Consider the following 19,411-nt stretch of genomic DNA (forward strand, 5'->3'; position numbering starts at 1 on the left):
CATCAGGCCACCTGAGGCTCAGGAGGAGGAAGGGACCTGTCCCAGGCCACACAGCCTGGGCTCCTACACAATCCATTTCCTGTACCACTACAGCCCCCATCCCCCTATTGTCTGCTGAGGGAACTAGAGATCAAGAGTTAAATCAAACTTTTTTTTTTTTTTAAAGGTAGACTTTAATCCAGCCACCCTCGGTCCCCAGGGGGTCCCAGGCAGGGACCCTATCCTTTTCCAGAAGGCCACTGAGAGGAGGAAATCTATCGGCCTGCACCTGGCAGGACCCTAGGTGTGGCCAGGAAACAGTCTGGGTGGTTTGTTGACCACAAGCAGGCTGGATGGCCAGCCTACCATCACAATAGGAGAACTGGGAAACCCCAGGCTGTCTCAGCAGGGAGGAAGGAGAGGCCAAGGGCACCACAGGCTCAGAGACAGAATGTCTCATCTTAGCCTCCCACCCACCAGCCACCTATTTCACTGCCCAGAGCTCAGGCCCCTGGGCCAGTCCAAACAGAATCAGGAAAGCAGAAAACAAAAGGCACCTAATATAGGAGTTCATGGAGAGCTGCAGGGCAGGTGTGGGAGGCCCCACCTCCAAGCCTACTGCCTTGGCTACTGGGACAGGGAGGGCTCCAGCAGCTTCAGGACACCGCCCACCAGGTGCAGGCTTCCAGTGACCAGTACGTGGATGGCAGCAGCCTCACGGAGTACGCTGGCTCCACTCTCTGCCACAGGGTGGGTGAGAAGGTCCTGTGGGGTGCTGGGTGTCTGCAAGACAGGGTCCCGACCCTGGCTGATCCACTGTAAAGCGTGGGAGATGCAGCTGAAGGCAAGGGAGCTGGTGCTGTGGGTGCGGGGCGAGCAGGGTGCTAGCAGCAGGGATGCGGGCCCACCAGGCTCCGGGCTAGGGGTGCTCCAGAGGTCGGGGCTGGCCTGCTCCTCATCTAGGCGGCTCCAATGCTGCTGGTGTTCCAAGCAGCGGCGCAACACCTGGTCCAGTGTCACCGTGAAGTTCTGCTGATCTGCAGGACACAGGGACAGGCACATCAGCAAGGCAGATGGGGGAAGGCCAAGCACGCTGTGGATACCTGCTTAATTCAGGCCTTTTACATGCATCATCAGTCCTCTTAGTGGACACTATGAGGAAACAGGCTCAGAGAAGTTCAGTGACTTGCCCAGAACCTCAGAGCTCGTGACAAGCAAAGCCAGGCAGTTTAGCTTCAAAGCTGGGGCTTTTGCCCACTAAGCACATCTCCCCACCCTAGCCTCATTGCCTTCATCTGTAAAATAGACAGGGTCCATCACTGGATGTGCATAAGCTTTTCTAGAAATACAGATTCCTGGACTCTTCCCAGACAATCTGATGTGGGGCCTGGGGAGCTGTATTTTTTATAATATTATTTCAATTTTTTTTAGTGGAATCCACAGTAAAAAATACATTTTACAATGGCAACCCAGTACTCACATATGTGTATATAAATGTCTGGAACAAAATCTTCATAAAATAGTACCTACCCTTACTTCGTGCAAGCACACACAGATATTTTCTATTCTGTTTCATTTAAAATAGAAAATGCTGGTTGAGGTCCACTAAATTGATTTCAAGAACCATCAGTAGGTTTTAACCTACATTTTGAAAAATGTTTTCCCCAATAATTCCTCTTTAGTATTGCAGTCACATGCAAAGTTCAAAATGTACCAAAGGATATTTATACAATAAAACAAATCTAGCTCCTCCCCCAGACCTCCAGTTCAGAAGCCCCCACTGTCACCAACAGAGCAGTCCACCTCAGGGCCCTCCACACCCCTGCCCACCTCAAGGGACCATGCCTGTCACCTCTCACCTGGGTTGCCCACGGACGACAACTCTGTCAGGTTAGGGCAGAAAACAGCATAGTCAAACTGGCAGGGCTAGAAGGCCAAGGAGTAAAGCTTGGTGTCAGAGCCCTGGGAGGATGCCCCACCCCAGCCCATCTTCCACACAGCACAGGGAGCCCACACACATCCTCATCTCTGGAGATGACCTCCGCTGGAGTGACGCTGCATAAACCCAGCCACAGCACTTCAGTGCCCCCATCCCCCATCTACCTCAGTATACCCTGCCTGGCCTATGGTCTGGGCATCAAAGCCCACTGTACAGATAGGGAAACAGAGGCTTAGGGGCAGGGGTACAGCTTAAGGTCACCCAGCAACTGAGCAGGCTCCAAATCCTGGAATTAGCCCCATTCTACAACTGAGGAAACAGAGGTTCAGGGATGAAGGTCCCACTGGGGGTGGGAGGGTCACACAGCCAGAACAGGGCTGGGCTGCCTCTCACCTGCAATAGCTTCAGCAGGGCCATGGGGTCCCGGTCACCCGTAGAGTTGAAGAGCAGGACGCGCACCTCAGGCCCGCTGGGGGAGGGGCGAGGAGGCAGGTAATGCCGCACCTCCGAAACTTCCCTGCTCCCTAATGGCCCGGTGCCACCCCATCCTTCCCAGAGGCCCCACCTCTCCCGGGCACCCCACCCCCGACACCACCCCCGCCCATCGCTCACCTGCCCGGCCCCTTGCGGCGGTGCAGGGCCTGGCGGAACCAGCGCACGCAGGCCTGCATGCTGCCGGAGGTGTGTGCGCCGTCCAGGTACCAGGTGAGGGGCCCGCGGCTCAGTACCTGCGTCCGGCCCAGCCACACCGTGTCCTGAAGCCCTGGGGAAGGGGGCAAGGCAGCTCTCTCCAGCGAGTCGCCACAAGGACGCCCTTCCCACACCCTCTCCAATGTCTTCCACTTGCACACATAACCTGCCCGCAGCACGCACCTCAGTCTGAGCGCTCTGAGGAGCTGATCAGCCCAGGAGCCTAATACTGGTGCCAGTCAGTGGAATCAGCGATTCTGCTGCCTCATCTGGTGGAATCTTCTAGGCAGCCCTCAGAGGGGCTATCATCATATATTAGCCCTTAGCTCAGAGAGATTATGTCACAGAGCACCTGAGTCTTGAGACTGGGATGTGATTGAAGATCTACCTGGCCCCAGGGTTATCATGGCTCTGACATGGGGCCTGGCACACAGTGAGCACACTGGAGCCATTTGCTGAAGGGGTTTAACAGCCATGAGCACCTACTACATGCTGTAAGCTTTGGGGGAATATCAGCATTCTCAAGAACCTCATGGTCTTATAATGACGATGACAAGGATGACAGTAACGGCAGCTGCCACTGGCTGGACAGTTTATCCCATACTCGCCAGGCTCTGGGCTCAGTCCCTTGGTGATGTCACCTCATAGTGGTTCCTATAATCATCTCATCTGGCAGGTGGGGAAACTGAGGCTCAGAGAGAGTTCATGAACTCAAAGTCAGAGATGGTTACTGATTTCAGAGTCCTTTCTCTTGGGCACCAAATAGAACTGACTTCACCTCTCAAAGAGGAAAGTGAAAGAAACATCCGAAAGGACCTGGCTGGGCAGGAGGGGCTAACTCACCGTGCCGCATGTGGGATGTGGGCTGGAACACGGGGGCTAGAGGCAGCTGACACAGAAGGCTGGGCCTGGACGGTTTCAGCTCCTCGATGCCTGGAGGGCAAGAGAGGGCTGTGTGGGACTGAGTGTTCTCAGAACCCTCAGAGGCAGGCTCCACATGTCCCCTGCCCACCAGCCTGTCCACTTACCTTGGTGATTCTTTTGCTGCAGCCAGCAGCGGGCCAGCTGCAAGGCCAAGGCAGCATTGGACCGCTGGTGCTCTCCATCCAGGCCCAGGGTCAGCGGTGGCCCCCCTTCCTCCAGGGCTTCCAGCGGTGGGCACAGGTAGAGGGGACACTGCAGAGAAGTCAGGGGAGCTGCTGCTGCCACCCTGGATAGGAGGCCCTTCCCGGTGTCATCAGCCCTTCCATCTTTCCCCACCAACCAGAGCCCACCAAGCCTTGTGCCAAGAACCAAGATGTGCTCCAGCTGGCCGAGCAGCTGGCGCTCGGGCACAGATGAGCAAACTGCAGCCCAGAGGGTAAACGGATGGCCAGTACTTCTGATGAGACTCACTGAGATCTGCTCAGCACGCTCCTTCAGTACCGCCAGTGGACCACAGGGCTGCAGCACGGTGAAGGCAGGCACGCCACGCTGTGCAGGAGAGACAGCGAGAGGGGCTGCTGAGGCTCCTCCACCTTCATCTCTGGCCCCTAAACACCGGGGTCTGATTGGCCCATTTAGCTTCCTCCCTCATAAGACCTATGGGAACCCCTCAGTGGGGAGACTAAGGCTGGAGATGAGGCTCAACTTGCTCCAGTTACATGCAGAGCTGAGACAAGAACCCAGACCCCACTGATACCCAAGACCTCGCCTAAGGATACAAAGGACCCTGCCCCAGCCCCACTTCCCTGAGCCTTAAGGGCCAGGACCAGGCTGTCCATGTACCTCCCCTCCCTGGGGCTGCCCAGTCACCTTGAAGATGCCCCCTTTTTGCCATGCGATCTTCTCTATCGTGTCCCCCAGAAGGCTGGTGTGGTCAATGCCAAGAGAGGAGACCCCACATACCACAGGCTTCCTGCAGAAGACAAAAGGGTCATGATGCCCCTGCCCTGGGCACCTGGGCCTCCTGGGCTCAGGACCACCATCCCTCTCCCCAAGCAGCCGCCCTCACCTAACGATGTTGGTGCAGTCGTAAGCCCCACCGATACCCACTTCCACCACTGCCAGGTCCACCTGCAGAGGATCAGAGGGCATGGCAGGGGGTATGAGGACACCTGGATGCCACATGGGAGCCCCCCGCCTGCTGATTCCCCTCCCCAAGGCCTTAGATGCAGGGTTCTAGGAGTGGGTACACACCTTCTCTTGGAGGAAGATGTTGAAGGCCATGAGCGTGAGGAAGCGGAAGTAAGGGGGCATGGAGACACAGCTGCGGCTGTCCTGTGGACAAGAACACATCAGAGCCTGGGGCCCCTGCAGCCTTTGCTCTGGGGAAATGGGGTCCTGGGATGTGCAGCCCCTTGTGGGTTCATCCACCCACTCCAGAGCCCCTTCTGCCCCCACCAGCTCCCCTGTATGTAAACCTTGGTCTCCGAAAGCCGATGATAGAGGTGCCAGAAGTGCTTGGTGAAGAGCTCGGGGCTGATGGGCTGCCCATTGATACGGATCCGTTCGCGCACCTGTACCAGGTGGGGAGAGCTGCCGGGAGACCTAAGGTTACTGGGACTTCCTGCTCGAGTCCTCCAAGCCTTCCTCCAACTCCCCTGCCCCCATCAGACTTGGCTTTTGGAAAAACAAATCTGATCATGTCACTGTCAACCCTTCTGTGGCTTCCCTCTGCCCTCAAGAGTCCTAGTTTTTCACCTCGGCCTCCCAGGCCCAGGTGGGGCAGATGCCACTGGCCTGTGTCTCACCTCTCCCGAGTCCCTCAATAGTTCCCTGTGCCCCAGCCCTTCTGTGCATCCCTGGGCTGGCCCACAAGGCTGCATAGGCTCAAGTTGAAGGTTGGGTTTTTAGCCAAAAACTTATTTTAGAAGAGAGATTGTCAGCTTATATTTGAATCCTCAAAGAAAGACCCTCTAGTATTGAGTCCATCTCTCCATTTCTTTATTTTGAACAAACAACTGGTTAGGGAAAACACAATGGCCTGAAACGATCTCAGTGAGCTGGTTTCAGACGCTTAAAGGTCACTTGAAGGAACTGGTTACAGAAAAGGAGGCAAAAATCTTAAATGTCCCAGCCCCAAGGACTAAATCCTGAGCAATTAATGGCCAGGTTAATCCCACTGCTTTACGAGGAGGAGGCACGTACAGCCTAGGGGAAGAGGAGCCCATGTCTCCCCACCCCGCCCCTGCTCATCTTCTGATGTGAGTCACGATGCCTGAGTTCAACCAAGAGGGGCTGCTGCCTTGAGGACAAAGCAGCAGCTGGGGCTGGCCTAGGGGAAGGGCTCCCCTCTGCTGCCCACTCATGAGGCAGCACGCATGTCATAAACTACCCTTATCGTTTACGCCCTTACAAGCCAGGTTTTCTGCTCCTTACTGCAAAGGCATCCTAATTGATAAATATTTCTGTGTGATCTACAATTTGTACATGGAATTTAAGTTAATAAAAAGACATGACTATTCTAGCTGTATTTAGTTTGCATATTCAAGTTATTGCCACCCTTCTCCAATTTTTTTCATTACGAAAATTAAACATTTCCATAAACTTGAGCCAATGTGGTGAGTGCTAATGAAATGCTTGTTGAATGAACAAAAACTGGGCGGAAAGAGTTGCAGCTCAGCTCTGGGGGGTGTCCCTGGCCCTGAGGTATTGGCTGGTTCCACAAACCCCCAGAGATCATGAAGACACTACATCCCTCCACATCTCAGTACCTAAAGAATCCTGTCTTCAGACCGTAGCTTCGGAGGATACGTTCAGTGAAGGCACAGGTGGAGCCCTAGGAAGAAAAGTTCTTGTCTGGGCAGTCCTCACCCCACCGACTGGATACACTCCCCCTGGATCCTGTCCTTCACCTTCCCCTTCGTCCCAGTGATATGGATGATGTTTAGCTGGTCCAAGTCCTCCACCTGGGACAGAAAGACAAGGTCCCCAAGTCAGCAACAGGACTCACAGACAAACAGAAGGGGGAGGGTGGTCACCAGCCCTACCCACTTTACCTGCAGCCCACTCAGTGCCAAGTACTGCTTCATAGCTTCCAGCTGTGTCTGGGGGTCACCTCGCTGGCACTTCACCTGTTCCAGGTAGCTGGCATTGGTCTGCAGGGTGTTGAGTGTGTGCACAGCATCCTGGCAACCACAGTCCCCAAGTAGCAGGTTAAGGCTCAGTAGGGGTCCATAGGGACAGAGGCACCCAGTATACCAATGGCCAGGTTGCCTCAGCCTAGAGATTAGACACCAGTGAGAGAGAAGTGGCATCGTTCCAGCTCTGGCAGAGATGGGAGCCTGGGGCAGCTCAGCCCCACCCACAAGAGTGCCAGACTAAGCACGTAGCATGACTAACGGGATTAGCCTTGCTTTTGGTTCGGGCTCCCCAGGCTGCACCCCTGGGGCCTTTGCCCTCATTCCCTCCGATGGGGTCCACAGCTATATTGGGCCCCTACTGGGGAGAGGCTAGAACCACAGAAGGTTGGGGTCTTAGAACTGGAGGAATTCGCACAAGGAATTCCTAAAGTCTTCCATGCCTAACCCTGATGACTGGGATTCCATATTCCGGCCAAGGGGAGAGCTGCCAGAATACGAGGTACTTTCTAAACTACTAAAGGGAGAGGAGGTAGCATCAAGGTGAGATAAGGTGATGGTTGTTTGAATTTTGCAAAATTTTGCCTGCAGGGATATTATGTGTTCTTGTGTCCAAAAAAGAATAAATTGGCATTCTTGTGCCCTCCGCCCCTCCCCACCACAAAAGAGCAGAGCTGCTTGAAGCCACCGGATGGGGAAGAAAAGGAGTCTGGGAGGGAGAAGGGGTGTGCCCAGGGTCGCCCAGCCAGGAAGGCTGGTAGGTCAGCCTCAGGAAGGTCCTCGCCGGGGTGAGTAGGGGTGCTGTTTATTTCCCCTCAGGACCTCTATGTTTGGTTGGAGGCCCCACCCCATCAAACTGCTGCCACCTGCCTGGCTGGTGTGTCTGGCAACTGGCCCCTGGCATAAAGCTAAGTGGAAGCTTTCTGTTTTCCGGATTCTTGCCCCACCCCCACCCCACTGCCCCTGATTCCTGACTCGGGAGACGCTGGAGCACCCGAACCCCAGCCGGCGCCCCTGGACCTCGTGGTCCTAAAATCCGACGCCCCTTCCAACTCTAACGTGGGACACTTCAGCCTCAGAATTTCCAGATCCGGCGGCCCAGGCCCAACTTCCTGGTCCCTGTCCCCCACCTCGGGGCTCGTGGATGCCCACGCCCTCGAGGTCCCCAGACTCGGGTTTCCCGGTACCCTCCTCCGCGGGAGGCCCCGGGGGCGGCGCGGCTCAGGCCTGGCCACAGGAGGGCTTCCCACGGCCGCCGGCCCGCGCGCGGGATACCTGGTATTCCATGCCCGGCTCCTGCGGCGCGGGCCTGGCGCTCAGCCCCCGCCTTCCCGCGACCGCGGGCGTTACACCACGCGGAGAAACGGCGGCGAGGAGGAGAGCCGCGCGCAGGCGGCCGCGCGCACGCGACATAGTCCCGCAGCCCGCGAGCTCTCCAGGGGCCGTAAACGCGGACGTCCGGCCCCGCCCCGGTGCCCCTCGCCCCGCCCCCGCACGGCCTCCGCCAATAAGCGCCTCCCAGGGAGCCCACCGGCACCAATGAGAATCCGCGGATGCCTTCCTTGCGAGGGGGCGGTCTCTGAATCCGGGGATTTCTCAAAGATTTGTGAGGGGCAAGCTCCCAGGGCGGCGTCCGCCTTAAACTTGCGCTGCTTTCGCCCCTCCCCCTCCCCAAATAGCCATTCGTCGTCAGCAGCCCTCAGCCTCTGCTCCAGACCAGAATCAGATCCGAACCGGGTCCAAGCCGGATGAAATGACCTTATGGGGGTCACTGAACCCCAAGTGTCGCAAGGTAACGCAGAGACCGCGGGGCTGCGAGGATGCGGTGTCTGCCCTCGCGAATCTGACAACCCGATTGCGGGCCAATAGACCAAAAACCCTAGGACCTATGCCGCTGGGGTCCCTGGCCCACCGACCCTGGGCAGTCTGGGAGGTCTTCCTGTAAGAAAGCAACCTCCTGGGGGAGGCCTGGGGATAAGGGGGAGTCGGCGAGGTATAGGGATGGGGGGGAGGTTTCCAGGCCAACGGAGGGAACGATGAGTGAAAGGCAAACGATTGGAGAGAGACAGCTAAGCACCCAAGACCTGCACTCCCCCGCCCCCCGCGGTTGAGCCCAGCTGCCCTCAGCGCCAGCGAGCTCGGTCCAGCAGCACCGCGGGGCCCGATGAGGAATTTGGATGCAGTAAATGGTTTTAAGAGAGATGACAAGATCACATTTGCACTTGAAGACTTGCTGTGTGGAGGAGCGCCTTTCTTTCTATTTACCAGCTGGGGTGCATGACTCATTCGATGAAGCCAATTAGATCTTAAAATTAAAAAAAAAAAAAAGTGTTTCAGAACTTTTTTCCTGTTACCTGCTCGGCCCCAGCGGCTAGCATGGAAAAAGCAGAGTGGAGATTCCCTTTTTACAGCTGAGGTCTAAAAAGGGGGAAGGAGGCCTACAAACATCCCTCTAGGGAAGTTCCCACGGACCAAAGGCAGTCCTTCAAAAAACGGATGGGAACTTCAGGACCTCTCTCCCTCTTTCCTGCAGGCATTGAGGTAAATATTTATTGGAGACTGGTTTTGAAATAAACAAATGATGTGTTGGGAAGATTCCTTCATTGGCTGGCTTTACTTCAGCTCTTCTCATCGCTGCTGGGCACCCCCCACTGGCCCCATGGGAGAGAAAGAGGTTCTTTCCATATTTGGTTTGGTGTTTTTTTTTTAATAATTGAAACTTTCTCTATACACAGAAATGTATATAATTTAGTAACTGCATAAAAATGATCATAAAGAAGCTTTAAAAGTTTTTCTTTTGCTTACCCCCCCCCCTTTCCTCCTTGGGAGATCCTTGACAACCAACTATGTGTCCCACAGTTTTCTATGCCCATGAAATCACAGACACACCGAGATAGCTATAGGGCCTTGTCAATGCAGATGGTACTATTTTCTGTCTTAACTTTTCATGCTCAACACCAAGCTTAGAGGGATTCCTCTAAGATATCCACTTAGCAAACAGGCGAGGAGCCCTTCTCTGGCCAGGCACTGCTCCAAACACTTTCTCCGTAGTTGCTCATTTAATCATCACAATCCTGTGACACAGGAGCCAGTATTATCACCCTTGTTTCACAGGTGAGGAAACTGAGGCACGAAGGAATAAAGGCACATGGCCAGGTCACAAAATCAAGATTTGAACTCTGGCGCCAGGAGTCCTTGTTCCTAGCACCTGTGCCTCCCTCCTTCCCCCTGCCCCCCCAGGCAGGGGGACTGCTAACTCAGTGGCGGCAGCAACACCATATTGCACTCCCGCTTGCCTGCTGAAGGGCATTTACATAACTTCAGTGTTTTTGCTATGGAGAGTGTACACCAGGGGCTTCCATTCCTGTGGTGAGAGCCCATGGAGTGGGAGGGCGGGGTCCAGGGGTGTTGGCAGTTCCTCCCCTCAACGCTATAACATTTGCGGGCACCCCTTCCCCAGAATGTCCCCCAGACTGCTGGGTGTACAGTACCTTGTCATTCTCACTCTACATTTCCCTGGCTGCAGTGAACTTGAGCATCTTTGCATGCATTTATTTCAAAAAACTGCTTCACTCCTCCTTGGCCCATTTTTCCAATGTCTGTTTGTCGCCTTGTCAAACATGAAAGCATGTTGGGCATCACAGACATCACTCCGCAGTTCTGTCCTCCATATGGCAAGTGTTCCTTTTCTGAATCCACTGCTGGGGGCCTCTATTGATTCATACGCAACAGGGGGCCTTGGAACTGCGGCCTATTCCTCCAGGACTGTGGTCCCAGGGAAAATGACATCCCAGGAGGGAGACTCCCTCCTCCCGTGTAAGGTGGGAAACCCACCTGCCTATGTTCCTAACTCTTAACTGATTTCTTTCCTTGCCTGGAGCAAAGCTGCCTGTGCCAACCTCCCTGCTGCCCCGCGAGCAGCCATACCCGGAGCGGGGAGGATTCATAGTCCTGGCAACCATGACCCGCAGACCTCTGCTCCAGTCGTAAAAGAAATAGATGTACAGACACAGAAGGCAAGAAACAGCGCAGAAAATTCCGGGGGTCCTACCTGCTGTCATCCCAGTTGTGCAGGAAATTATAAGTGGTGACTGAGACCTTGGCAAAGCCAACCAGTGGCCTTGGGCAGGTCACCTATTCCCTGGGCCTGTTTACTCCATGGTCTCCAAGGACAGTTTTCATAGCCAGTGATGCCGGGAAATGTGTAGGCGTAACATTTAAGGGGGAGGGGGTAGAATAGATTTCTCTTATTTTTATGTTTAAATTCTAATATTTTTGGATGGGTGATACATCACATCATTCAAATAGTCAGAAGTACAAAACAGTGTACAGTGAAAAGCTCCCCTCCCATTCCAGGTCCCAGCATCCTAATTCCCCTCCTCCAAAGCTATCAAAGTTATGTTTCTTGCGATCTTTCCAGAGAAATTTTATGCATTTACAAGCAAATACAAATATATAGAGATTTCCCTTTTGTAGCCACAGATCTATGCAAGTCTGTGTTGTGCTTTTTCCACATGCCTTTATGTCCTGGACCCGACTCTGAGCCGTGTCAGTACCTAGGGCCTCCCCACTAGCTAAGCTGTTCTTCGAAGCGGCGCAGCGCTCCTTGGCGTGGAAGCACTGCTGTGTATGTGGCCGGTCTACCGAGGGACATTCTGGTTTCCAGTATTTCGCCATCACAAGCAGTGTTACAGTCAGTAACATTTTATCCGAGTCATTTCTGCCATGTGCGAGTGTATCTGATTCATAAATTCCAAGAAATGCAGCTGCTAGGTTGGAGGTGATTTGCATTTGACACTTGTATACTTATTGTCACGTGGTCCCCCAGAGGGGTGGGGCTGGTTTCTGCCCCAACCTCACCCCCGCAGGGCATGAGCCAGCTTTTTCCACCAACACAGCTGTTAGCCAGCTTTGATCCTTGCCAATATCATAGCTGGAAAAATGGATCCTCAGGGTAGTTATCAATTGCATTTATTTTACTTGGAGGAGGCTGAGCACTTTTTCTAATTTTAAAAAACCATTTGTGTTTCCTATATGGTTTGCTCACCTCCTTTGTATCATTGCTTTTAAAAATAGATATCTTTATTGATTTCAGAGACAGGAAGGGAGAGTTGGTGCTCAACTGCTGAGCCACTCCTGCCAGCCTGTATCATTGCTTTTTACATGAAAAGTCAGAAGTGTTCGTAGAAGGAAATAGAAGTGTAAATGAGAAAATCAAAGGCACCTTCATCACTGTTACCACCATGATGGCATTTCTGCTCTCCAGAAAGGACAATAGAAACAAAACCACTGTCTGGAGAGAAAAGTCAAGAAAACAAGGGTGTGGGGAGACTGGCCAGTGAGCCAGTGTCCACCCACTGAGGGCTGAAATGAGCCCATCATTTCTGGGGATATCTTGGGGGAAGGAGTGGACTGTCTCAATGAGGACAAATCTCCAAAGACCACTGTACTCCAGAGAGCCTGGCCTTCAGAGGTCCAGCTACCCCTTCCCTCCACCCAGGGCTCTGTGGAGACCAGGAGAGGTTCAAGCTCATTGGCAGCTTTGTGCAGAAGCCTAGTTTCAGAAGGGAAGGGAGATTTGGGATGCCCGCTCCAGAGCTCTGACCCTCTGATATACACAAGGACCCTACAGCTCTGAATACCTATTTACATCCAGTGACCTACAAGGAGACACTTGTCTGTGACTGGGGGGAAGGACACTTGCCTCAGGCAGAGTTCTGCACCCTCAGTGGGCCAGCTCCTCCTGATGCTGCCAAAGTGTTAATGAATTTCATTTATTAGGAGAAATGCGCCTCCCTTTGACCCTGCAATTCCATTTCTAAAATGACCCCAGAAACAATTGGAGCTGTGACTGGAGACCCGCAGGCTCCATCTCAGGTGGCAGCTGACAGCTGATGACACCCCTCTTCCCAGTCCCTTTGTTCTCTGGGCTTCCTGATGCTCCCTTCTACTCCTCTCTCCTTGCTGGCTGTACCTTCTCCAACACCTTCCCGCTGGAGGGCCCAGGACTCACATCTCTCTCCAAGGTTCTGCTGTCCCAGGTCTGTGATAGCATCTGACTTTCAAGTGTCTCTTTAGTGACCTACGGCCTGTGAGCATCTAACCACACCTAAACTAATCACATCTGGCCCTAGAGCATCGTCCTGACATGCTAAAGTTGTGGGGTTCAATCCCCAGTCAGGGCACATACAAGAGTCAACCATTGGGTGCATGGATGAGTGGAACAATAAATTGATGTCTCTCTCTCTCTTTTTCTCTCTAAAAAAAACAAATTAATTAAGAAAAAATAACTTTTAAACATCCACAACATGTTCTCTTGCATCTCCACCCTGAAACCTGCTCCTCCCCAGGCTTTGCCAGCTTGGAAAACAGCTCTACCATCCACCCAGCTGCCCAACTCTAAAACTGGGCCTCACCTTAGGTTTCCCTCACCCCCAAACCCAGCCATCCACAGGCCTGTCCGCTCAATGCCCCCACCTTCCCTCCAGGCCACCCTGAGCTCCGGGCCTGGTGCTGTTCTACCTTATAGTCTCTTTGCTGCTGCTCTTCTTGACCCTACAGCCATTCTCCATCATTTTTAAAGAAAATCAAATCTCATCTCTCTTCTGCTCCAAACCCTTCTGTGGATTCCTGTTGTACTTAGGATGAAATCCCAACGTTTGATCTTACCATCTATGACCACCACCCCCAGCCCTGCTGGCCTTCTCTCCGATCCTCAAATACGCAAGTTCACGCCCACCTTCACGAAAGTCCACAACTAGTGAGCGCTCAGCATGAGAGGTGCTCATTTAGTCCTCATGGGAAACTGAGGCACGGAGGGGTTATTCAGCCAGCCAAAGGTCACACAGAGTGAATGCATGCCAAAGCCTCAGGGCCTTTGCACTGGTGGTTCCCCCTGCCTGGAACGTTCTTTCCCCAAAAGTTCACATGACTGACTTCCAGTAATTCCAGGCCTCTGCTCAAATGTCACCATCCACCCGTGTACATTTTTTGAATTTTGAACCACATGGTTCTATTAGCATTTCAGAATAAATACTTCTTTTTAAAGCATGCTGTGAATCTCCATATGAGAAGACTATTAAGGGAACAAACCCATTGGTGAGACAGTATGGACAGTGGGATCCTATTTTTGTTAAAATAATTATAATTTAGAACCAGCCTGGGGGTTATTCCCTAAATGGTAACTGATTAGCTCCAGGTGGCCAGGCTAGAGGCAACTTTTGTCTTCCTTTGGCTTATATGTATTTTATAAAAATCTCCCCTGGGAGAATAATCAGCAAAAACAATGAACGATTCCTACCACACTGGGTAGCTGCACCTCAGAGCTCTTCTTGACCAACTCTCTGGTCCAGCAGTTCGGGACACTGAGGCCCTGCAAGGGGCCCGAACTGACCTGGAACCAGGAGTGGCTCCCCAGAAGTTCCTGGGGTCCCCGCAAGCTGCCCTCGGAGGCCACCAGGCATGTGATGTGGGGCTGTGGGGCAGCCAGGCTGCAGAAAGGCTGACTCAGGCCTGCTGCCTCCTCTCTGAGCCGCTGAAAGCCTTCTCTGCTGAACCCGAGAGCAGCGTCTTACTGCCTTTCAGAAAGAAAAATGTTCAGAATTGTTTTTTCCAATTCGCTGTCTCACCCTCTATAACCACCATTGTCTGTGGCACCTATTCCCTGGGGGGTAAGATTTCTTCAGCATCCTCCTGGCCAGGCACTACGCTGAGCCCATTTTACAGGTGAGGAAACGGGACCTGAGGCCAGGAATCACCTGCGAAGGGGACCAGCAGGCAAGGGCGCAGCTCGACCCCAGCTCCCTTTGATTCCCTTGACTACTGAGTTAGCCCCTCTGACCAAACTGGGCAATCCCTGGCTAATCTTTTTCATTTGAAACTTGGATTTTCTTAAGTAATAGTCAATGTAAGTTCTTTCTAGACACCAGCACTGCGCAGAGACCCTTACACACATCTGTCTCATTGGACCCTCACCCACCCTGCGAGGAAGGTTGTGCCAGGACCCATTTCTCAGGGGAGGCGACAAAGGCCTAACAGGGGAAGTGACTTGATCATTCACTGGGTGCCAAACTCCACCTCCAGGCCACCCCTGGACCCCGCCCCACTTGCCCTGTGCCTGGTGAGGTGACCTGGTCACCTGGTTCACGGAGCTCTGGCCTTGAGCAGGCTCTTCCTTCAAAGGGAGGCCCCTCTCCTGGTGAGGAGCCCAGACCTTGGGGGACTGCCCTCAATTCTTTCTCCCGAGTGAAGGAACCCCCACAATGTGACCCTGGGCAAGTCACCTCATCTCTCTAGGGCCATGGCCTCTAAAGTGAGGGAGTCTAGGTGACTTCAAAGGAGCCACTGTTTCCAAACCTTGGCGTCTGGGGCCGCCCCTCCTATGCTGCTGGGCAGAGGGCTCTGTCTGGAGGGACTGGGGAGGCAGGGCCCAGCTTGGCCTGCACCCCAGGCAATCATGGCTAAGCTGCTGCAGCCTCGCATTCCCGCCTGGGCTCAAGCTGCCCAGGGAGGGAGCGAGGCACCTTCTTGGGGTACCCATTCAACAGAAGAGGAAACCGAGGCTCGGTGAGGCTGACTTGTCTAGTGCCTATCAGGACATGAACCTATCTCCACCCTCACCCCCTTGTAGCCAAGCCCAGGGTTCCCCTCCCCAGCTCCAGCCAGCCTCCGCCTGAGCAGGGCTGGAAGGCTTCCTCTGCCAGCCTCAGGGCGCCTGCTCACCTGCTGGGCCCGCTGCTGTGCCTGTAAAGCGGGAGTCGCAGTTGCGCCCACCTCAGGGGGTTGGTGAGGCTGAGAGGGTGCTGGGCCCGGGGAGCGCAGGGGCTCCACCCACGTGCCAGTTAGAAATCTCTAACGAGCTAAGCCCTTAACAGCTCGGAACCACACCTTCCACATCTATAAAACGCAGAGTAATGCTTTCAATCTGTAGCATGCAGATAACAATGGCCACGGGGCCCAGTAGGGAGTGAGCACCTGATCGGTGTTGCTGTTATTATTATTTAAATGAGACTTACAGTCCTCCTCACAGCCTAGTCCTGGGAATTCAATCAGATGGAATCCAGTCTACAGATCCCGCGGGCCTGGCACACAGGACCCTGGAGGTAGCCTCTGCCACCAGCTCCGCCTGCTAACGGTTCTGCTCTAGAGACCCTCCACAAGAGCCTCCCACAGCCACCCTGGGTGGGGCTACTGTGGAGCCTCCAGTGGTCAAGGTGGAGCTGTGAAGCCTTTTGGGCCCTTGGCAACCCCAGGCCTTCAGAATAAGGCTTATTAATGACAAGGCTTTTCCCTTGGGGTTCATCAAATGTGGGACTATTATCATTGCTGATGGTCGTGGACCCCTGAGGGATATTTACACCCACTTGTACAAAAGAAAGAACTGAGGCTTAGAGAGAAAGGCCACCTGCCCAAGGTCACAGCGTTCTCCTACCTGGAAGGAGGCAGATTTAGCCGAGGGAGGCCCCCCGGCTGGGCTCGGCTGCTCCATGGTTGCTTCCCACCACAGCTTCTCGGCCACTGGCCAGGAGGTAGTCAGGGACCTGGCACCTTTCATCCCTGACCTTCATGCTCCCCAACCAGGCAGGCACAGAGTGACCGCAGGCCACCTCTGCCAAACCAAGCTCACTCTGCCCAGGCTTCAGCTGGGCCAGAGATGGGGCGGGGAGTTGAGAGGATACCAAGACCCGCCTCTCCCCACCCAGAAGCCTGGGGTCTCCCCAGTGTGCAGGGAGGAAGGTCTTACCTGATAGGTTCCTGCTCTCATCCTGGGATCTGCCCAGGGACCTCGTGTCCTGCTGGAGGTTTCCAGAGTGCAGAATTTCCGTGAGTTAAATAACAACTGGCTGGAGGTTAAAGGTAAGCAGGCAGGCGGGGCCCCTGTGGGGAGCAGCACGTGGGAGGTTTATAGCCTCTATGGGCCTCGCTTATCACAGTCCATCTCCCTTTACCGTTAGGGCCCGTTTGCGCCGGCCCCGCCCAGCTGGAATCCCTGAGGAAGGGAGAGCAGAATTCAGGGGTGCCCTTGACTTAAGGAGTCTGAGCTTGCTGGGGGGAGAGGCTGCGTTTCACCAGATCGTTTGGTCAGAAAGCCAAGACGCAGACCCATTTCCCAGGCTGCAGGGTGACACCGAGGGCCCATCCAAATGAGCTAGTAGACACCTTTCCTGTTTACACACCTTGTGCTGGCTTACTCACTGGGGTAGTTGAGATGCACAAGTGCCAGACAGTACTGTGTCTCAGGGTAATGTTTGGGGACACACACTGCCCTCCACAAACTGGGATGACACTCCTGTCACACCATGGCTGGAGGCTGAAGCAGACAGATCCACATCTGCCACTAGTCCTGACCTCCTCTCTGGGGTGTTCTATGGGGAAATGGGGTGTGGGGGGAGCTTAGAGCCAGGAGCTCCAGGATTTAGGCCTGTTTTAGTTGTTTTAAAATATGGTTAAATTGCATGAATAAAAATATTAATTCAGGAAATATGAGGAAACAGAGAAGCATAAAGGACAGAACCACTCCAAATAACCATGGGTAGTCTTCACGATCCCTTCCGTTTTTCTTACAAATGAGCTTAAGCAGTGTCTTTTCCGCCCGCCGCCTCGGGGACATCTTCCCTGCGCCGTGCACACACTTGCTCAGCCTTTCTCGCAGCCCAGCATTCAGTCCCCGGGCCCCACCTGTCCAGGCTGCTCAGATCGCCACCAGCTTGTTAGAGGCGCCCCATGGAGACGAGTGGGGGTTCGGATGTACACTGAAGTGGGAGCACTGCTCTTATTTAAGCTGATGGAGGTCTGTGTTTTTCCACAGGTAGGGCTGCCCTGAACAGGTGGGTGCACTGGGCAGAGGCAGCAGGGAACAGGTTAGGGTTTTGGCCTTTGTGGTTACAGCCCTGGTGGGGCCACCGTACACTCGGCCACACGGCCATCTGTGGGACAAGAATCAGCACGTGCCGTCTCTACTGGGCCATTTCATGAAGTCACGGCTCTTCCCTTGGACTGCACGAGACTAGCTTGTTCCCTGATCCTCCATGGGAGAAGCTCCTCACTGTCCTCAGTTCCCTTCCAGGGTTTCCAAGGAAGCTCTCCATCCAACGGCTCTTGCCAAGGTCACCATTGACCTCAATGTGGGTAGACCGAATGGTCAGTCCTCACTCCTCTTTCGGACCCATCAGCAGAATCTGTGGAAGTGATCACTTCCACCTCCCCAAAACACTCTGTCCCTTAGCTTCTGGAACCCACTCTCCCTTGTCATTTCATCTGTTGCCCTCAATTCCCAGATGACATCTAAACTTTGGGGTGCCGAGGGGGCCACGCCTCCCTTCTCCCTCTTCCAGCGAGGACTCAATGAGATAATAAACTACAACTGCTCATAAATTTCTGTAAGTGGAGTCACTGGGTCCAAGAACAGGAACTTCTTAGAGAAACTTTATCCTTCAGAGAAAAAAAAATCATACCTCGAAAAATTAAACCGGCCCTGTGAGCTTTCCCACAAGTTACCTGTCATTAGAACCTAGTGACCTCATTGTCGTAGGACACCTTACTGTTTTTGGAGTTCTTTGAATCCCAGTTGTACAGAGTTAAATAGCACCCTTCCAAAATTCATGTCCACCGGGGGCCTCAGATTGTGGCCTTATTTGAAAGGTCTTCACAGTGTAATTGGTCAAGATGAGGTCATACTGGATCACGGTGAATCCTAAATCCAGTGAGTGGTGTCCTCACAAGACGGCACACAGAGGGCGAGACCACCACGTGAAGATAGTGTGATGCGTCTACAAGCCAAGGACACCAAGGCCTGGGGCAGCCACTGGAAGCTGGGGGCCGGGAGCATTCTCTCTCAGAGCCTCCGAAAGGAACCAACTCTGCCAACACCGATTTCACACTTCTGGCCTCCAGATCCAAGAGCGGATGTGACTGTAAGCCACCGTGTTGGCGGGAACTGGTTACGGCAGCCCCAAGAAACTAATGCACCAGTCAGGAACCTTTTCGCTTCCACTGGTGTGGAGCTCTGAGCTGGGTCAGTTTCCACAAGGACAGTTCTGGTGAAAGGTTTTGCCAACCTTTCTTCCTGGGCCACTTCAAGAGGCCCCCACCTGTGACAGAATAGTTTACCTCAAACAGGCCTGTCCCCAACTTTAGACTCAGGATGTGCTGTTCCTCCCGGGGTCCCAGCTCTGAGCCCCCAAGATCCAACCTTCACACTAACTTCTGTCCTCCTGGCCCCTCACCACCTTATCCAAGCTACTGCCCCTTCAAGGCCCTGCGGATCCTTCAACTCCTCTGGTCATTTCCTCTCTTTCGTGCAAGAGCCTGAAGGAACTTTGCAAGCTACAGAGCTTACTGTTGTTACTCCACTGATAGGGCCTTTCGCAGCTGCCTGTGCTCATGAGTCACGACTGAACACAGCCGCTCCGCTGGCCGCAATGGGCTGTGCCCAGCTGGGTCTCCCGGCCCACTCAGCTCACAGCAGCGCTCTCTAGGGAACAAGGCCTTTTTCTCACCTGTCTTCTCGCCTCCTCTGACAGAGTGGAGAGGAGCCAAGGAGCTTTGTGGTACCTGCCCTTTGTGAGCAAGATGGCAAGTGTTCTGGAAGGTTCCAAATTGCGGGGGGGAGGTGGGGAGGATCTGTACAATTACATCAGGGGACATGAACTTGGACAAAGATGAGTCAAGATCTGACAAATCAAATTTCAACAGAGGCCCAACCTGGGAGTCTGAACATAGAACAAAGCATACGGCCACTTAC

General features: G+C 53.8%; 1 protein-coding gene across 1 annotated transcript; it reads right to left on the bottom strand.

Annotated features, from left to right (window-relative positions):
• Positions 1-161: 161 nt before the first annotated feature.
• FPGS (folylpolyglutamate synthase) lies at positions 162-16,304 on the bottom strand. The gene is given in 16 exon segments (XM_081152280.1): positions 162-1,016; positions 1,839-1,905; positions 2,312-2,387; positions 2,531-2,681; positions 3,452-3,541; positions 3,637-3,784; positions 4,004-4,081; positions 4,403-4,505; positions 4,602-4,663; positions 4,787-4,867; positions 5,011-5,125; positions 6,304-6,368; positions 6,445-6,498; positions 6,589-6,717; positions 16,100-16,183; positions 16,185-16,304. Coding segments are annotated over 16 exon segments (1,764 nt in total). The 5' UTR covers positions 16,236-16,304; the 3' UTR covers positions 162-606.
• Positions 16,305-19,411: the final 3,107 nt, after the last annotated feature.

The sequence above is a fragment of the Miniopterus schreibersii genome (assembly GCF_964146895.1).
Source record: "Miniopterus schreibersii genome assembly, chromosome: 11".
NCBI lineage: Eukaryota > Metazoa > Chordata > Mammalia > Chiroptera > Miniopteridae > Miniopterus > Miniopterus schreibersii.